This window comes from Echinops telfairi, unplaced genomic scaffold (assembly GCF_000313985.2).
Source record: "Echinops telfairi isolate 266 unplaced genomic scaffold, ASM31398v2 ScPeMD7_2010;HRSCAF=2546, whole genome shotgun sequence".
Lineage (NCBI taxonomy): Eukaryota > Metazoa > Chordata > Mammalia > Afrosoricida > Tenrecidae > Echinops > Echinops telfairi.
The window spans coordinates 5,733,797-5,738,581 of record NW_022105908.1 but is presented as its reverse complement, the minus strand read 5'-3'; the positions used below and the strand labels follow the sequence as shown (position 1 = coordinate 5,738,581).

Here is a 4,785-nt window from a genome sequence, read left to right as displayed (position 1 = left end):
TGGGGACTCTGGATTGTTTTTCAGAATAGTATAAAACCTTATGATTCTGTTGCTCAAAACATAACAACCTTCTTCATCCATCCCTTTAAATAATATTTCTCTTAGTTTGAGCTTTCACATAAATTCATTTTCCCCAAGAGGGAGGTACGGGCCATGTCTTTCTTTGAGGAGCTGAGAAAATGCTTAGGCCTTCTTGTGAAGGTCGGGCTACTGTCATCTAAGAAAAGCCCCCGTTGGGTTTGTTCCCCAAGGGGAGTCTTTTTTCTCCTTCGTCACCAGGCAGGCTTACTTTTCCAGCTGGCTTCTGGAAGCAGCATCTTGGTGGCCCTGGGAGGGTGGGGGTGGGGGGGTGGTGGTGGAATCAGGCTGTTAATTGCATTCTTAAGTAAGGTTCGCTCCATCTGTCCATGGCCAGTTTTCTTCGGCCCCCCACTTAGGAAAGTCTGACTGATGAAGGCCGCAGTGACGGTGCCTGGGGACATTGATACTTGGAACATGTGCCCACACCTCTGCCCTGGCCAACTTAAGTTTGCTCACTGACAGCTGCTGGGTTTGAGCTCTGGAATGTTAATCCCTACAGACAGCTGGGCTGAAAGGTGACAGCTCTTAGCAGCTGTGCTAATGGTCTCATCCATCAAATGTCCCTCTCCTTTCCCCCTATTTCTTGTCACTTCTATCCATATTTTGATGAGCGGTGGATATAAAATCTTGCCATCTTTGCTTCTAAGGTGCATTCTGGCTTCTTCCAAGACAGATTTTCACTTGGACGTTAGCATTTGACACATTACATAGTTACTTATGGATGGATGGCCTTTTTCTCCCTGTAGGAGATACGCTTCCTGAGGATCAGGACGATGTTTTCCTTACTGTTTCTCCACAAAGTTTAGACTAACGCCTGGCACGTAGTAGATTCTTCAAAGCTATTTGTAGAGTGTGTAGCTGAGTGGGTCCTATCATGAGGGGCGGCTTAGAGAATGTTTTCCTTAGCAATTTATAAACCCCTAGTGCTATTTCACACCAAGTAGAGAAAAAGAGAGCTGGGTGAGGCAGGCAGACGGAAAAGCGGTGCTGGGTGCAGGCAGAGGTACACGATAGTGCATGTTCTTCAAAGCCACGAAGAACGAGTTGAGCACGCAATTTGGGGGGCAATGATTTCCAAATGAAAAACAAAAGACGGTTTTATTTGAGACGTGGACCGAGCTCTTGTTTATTCAGCAGCAAGAGCGGAGGAAACACCACCCAGCAAGTGGCCCGGAGGAGCACATTCTGTGCATCTCTTCCAGCACCTGGCCGCCTCAGGCAGGTGCTTACTCGGTGCCGATCTTGGCGTGCACCTCCCGGCTCCTGACCCGCAGCTTGTTCACCTGGGACTCGGCAATGTCAGCCCGCTCCTCGGCCTCCTCCAGCTCGTGCTGGATCTTGCGGAACTTGGCCAGATTAGCGTTGGATTGCTCCTCCTGGCAAAGAGAGAACTTCGTGAGAAGAAGTCTTCGTGGTTCTCAGTAAGGTGGTCACCGCCCAGGATTATCGCCTCAAATCAAAGCCTGCCCCTCTAGGACCTGTTTGTCATACCTGACTTCAGGCTGGGACAGCATCGGTCCCATAATTCTGTTATTATTACTTGAAAGAAAAAAAAGAGACCGTATGGAAACGGAGGGGGCAGTCATATTGACATTAAACCGCTCTGGTGTGAAATCTGTCCCTGGTGTGCACACTCGGTGGAAAGGAGTGTACATGTGCCTTACGGAGTTGAGGACGTAAGAGGAAGCTCAAGTTCAAACTTGGGGGATCCCACCTTAAAAAACATGTCATGATACATTTTCACTCTGATACACAGAGTATGGGAAAAGGGGAGTGTTAGGAAGAAAGGTAGGCTCCCTGGTGGCTCAGTGGGCTAAGCATTGCCTTGCCAACGGAAAGGTTGGTGTTTCAAATCCACCAGCAGCTCTGTGGAAGAAAGATGAGGCTGCCTGTTTCCATAAAGGTTTACAGCCTCTACAACCCTATGGGCAGTTCTGTCAACTCTGTCTTCTAAGGTTGCTTGCTATGGGCTGTGGCGATCTGCATGGTCAGCAGTTCAAAACCACCAGTAACTGAAGAAGAAAGACGGAGCTTCCTACCCTATACTCAGTTACAGTCTCAGAAATACAGTGGGGTCGCTGTGAGTCAGCATTGATTAGCCAGCAGCTAGTTTGTTTGTTTTTCCTTTCCTTCCTATTGACTTCCTCCCAACCACAAGGTGTCTGCAAGGTGACAAGTAGGACGAGTTGGGCTGGAGATCCTTCCAGAAGGTTCTGACAGCAGGTGTAGAGAAGGGCTCAGCTAAAGGCACTGATGAAGAGTGAGCTGGTGGAGTAAAAGGTGGCACCTGGGTTTTGAGAACACTTGGCTTTTTGCATTTCTAGAGGTTTCGGAGTATTTATTGTGGTGAGGATCAGAAGCTCGAATGTGTATGTTCTTTGTCTCAATCAAGTGAGTTGGTTTATCTGGAATGTTCTTGTTCCTCACAAGCTTCCCAAATGTATCTCTTTCTGAAGTCTTACTCTGTCACGAAGTTAAGTCCACATTTACAAAAGCATCGCTCTTAAAAGATTAAGGGTGTGTTCTTATTTTATCTTCTTCTTTCTCATGGACACATTCTTTGAATATACTTTCTACCCCAAAATAAATGTGCATCTTTCAAAGGCTAACAAATACTTACGGCTTCCTCAGCTTGTCTCTTGTATGATTTCACCTTTGCCTGCAGTTTATCTACCAAGTCTTGCAGCCTGAGAACATTCTTGCGATCTTCCTCCGTCTGAAAGTTTGAAAAAAGAAAAGAAAACAAAACACCCCTCCACATTCAGCGCCAAGCAGTGAGCCTATTACAGACTGTAACATAGATCAATTTGGTATGTTGCAGGAACCCTGGTCGGTTTGGAGGCTTCTCTCAGAGTATGAACACTAGCTAGTCTTGTGAGTATTGTATGTGTTGGTCTGCTAACCATAAGGTCAGCAGTTTGAAACTACCAGCTATTCGGTGGGTGAAAGATGGAGCTTTCTACTCCCATAGAGAGTTACAGTCTCAGAAACTCACAGGGGAAGTTCTACCCTGTCCTATAGGATCACGATGAGTTGGCATCAGCTCAATGGTACAATTCTACTATGCCCTGTTTTATTTTTTCTCTTAAGTCTTACTGCCCAATCTTGGAAAGTAGATGAGGCATGTCATATGCCATTGATGAGGAAACAAAATTTAGAGTTTGATGAACTTACCCAAGTTCATCAAGCAAGAGAGGCTAAGCTAGGACTAACATCTAGTTCCTCTGGCTTTAAAATTCACGTGTTCTCTTCTCCGCATGTTATCTCCTAAAGGCATCCCTGAGCATCCTACCTCAATACAGATCTGTAAGAAGCAACTGTGTAGTCTGTCCTTTGTACGCAGCAAGTTAATGTGAATCTGTGTGAGTGCTATGTAGTCACCAAGCTTTCTGTTTTCTTCTGGGGAGGCAGCACGGATAGTCTAGAAAGCTCTTTTCCCTCTTACCTGGTAGGTGAGTTCCTTCACTCTTCTCTCGTGTTTCCGTAAACCTTTCACAGACTCAGCGTTACGCTTCTGTTCATTTTCAACTTCTCCTTCAAGCTCACGTACCTGCAATCCAAACACACACACATACACACACACACACACACACACACACACACCATATGCAGTCAGTCTTGGGGATAATAATCGGTGCAGGGCCAAGAGAAGGTACTGAGTGGATGCCTCCAGCCTCCGGAGGAGGATAGGGGCCAATAGACAGTAGGAGAGAAGGATAAAGGGAGTACATTTCTTCTCTGTCCAGATCCGAAGAGACACCCACCCTGGCCTCCAGCTTCTGGATCTGCTTCTTGCCCCCCTTGAGGGCCAGCTGCTCCGCCTCATCCAGCCGGTGCTGCAGGTCCTTCACCGTCTGCTCCAGGTTCTTCTTCATCCGCTCCAGGTGGGCACTCGTGTCCTGCTCCTTCTTCAGCTCCTCGGCCATCATGGCCGCCTGACCAGCAATAAACCAAGAAAGGCATGAGACCTGGGGGTGGCAGGTGGGGTGCAGGTATCGTACACACAGTCTCCCCTGCTCACATCAGTGATGGCCTTCTTGGCCTTCTCTTCTGCGTTGCGTGATTCTTGAACGACTTCTTCCACTTCACTCTGAAGTTGTGAAACATCATTTTCCAGTTTTTTCTTGGTGTTGATCAGGCTGGTGTTCTGTTGAAAGAATTGGTGGGGATTGACAAGATTTGGTGTTTGCCCTCTTGGGACGGGAACAAATGTCTCATTTATCAGCTTTTGCAAGTGCCTCAATGCCAGCATATCCCTAAACTTGAAAGAGGTGTTCTATGCAAAATACTAGTTTACAAGGTTGTAAACGGTCTCTCTTTCTCTAAGAGCCATTGTGGCACAGTGGTTAAGTGCTTGGCTGCAAAATCAAAGGTCAGCAGTTCAAACCCACCAACTTTGTTCTGAGAGAAAGATGTGGCAGTCTGCTTCCATGAAGATTTATACTTTGAAACCCCCTTAAGGGCATTTCTCCTGTCCTGTAGGTTCAATGAATCAGAATCTACCTGATGGTACTTTTCTTTTCTTTTTTTTAATTTACTTTGTCTTAATGTCAAGGAGCTTTGGTGGCATGGCGGATTTATATGTTGGGCTGCCAACCTCAAGGTCAGCAGTTTGAAACTACCAGTCCCTCTGTGGGAGAAAGATGAGGCTTTCTGCTCTCCTAAAGATTTACACCTTTGAAAACCCAGCGGAGCAGTTCTGTT

At 46.7% G+C, this 4,785-nt stretch overlaps 1 protein-coding gene across 1 annotated transcript in view; it reads right to left on the bottom strand.

Moving 5' to 3' along the window:
- Positions 1-1,307: 1,307 nt before the first annotated feature.
- The window catches only part of LOC101654831 (myosin-4-like), a 35,037-nt gene continuing 31,559 nt past the window's right edge, over positions 1,308-4,785 (bottom strand). Inside the window, exons 27-31 of the mRNA XM_013006296.1 lie at positions 4,103-4,228; positions 3,846-4,016; positions 3,527-3,631; positions 2,702-2,797; positions 1,308-1,457 (exon numbers count right to left, since the gene is read on the bottom strand). Coding sequence (XP_012861750.1) covers positions 1,308-1,457; positions 2,702-2,797; positions 3,527-3,631; positions 3,846-4,016; positions 4,103-4,228 — 648 coding nt within the window. The remainder of the gene's footprint in view (positions 1,458-2,701; positions 2,798-3,526; positions 3,632-3,845; positions 4,017-4,102; positions 4,229-4,785) is intronic.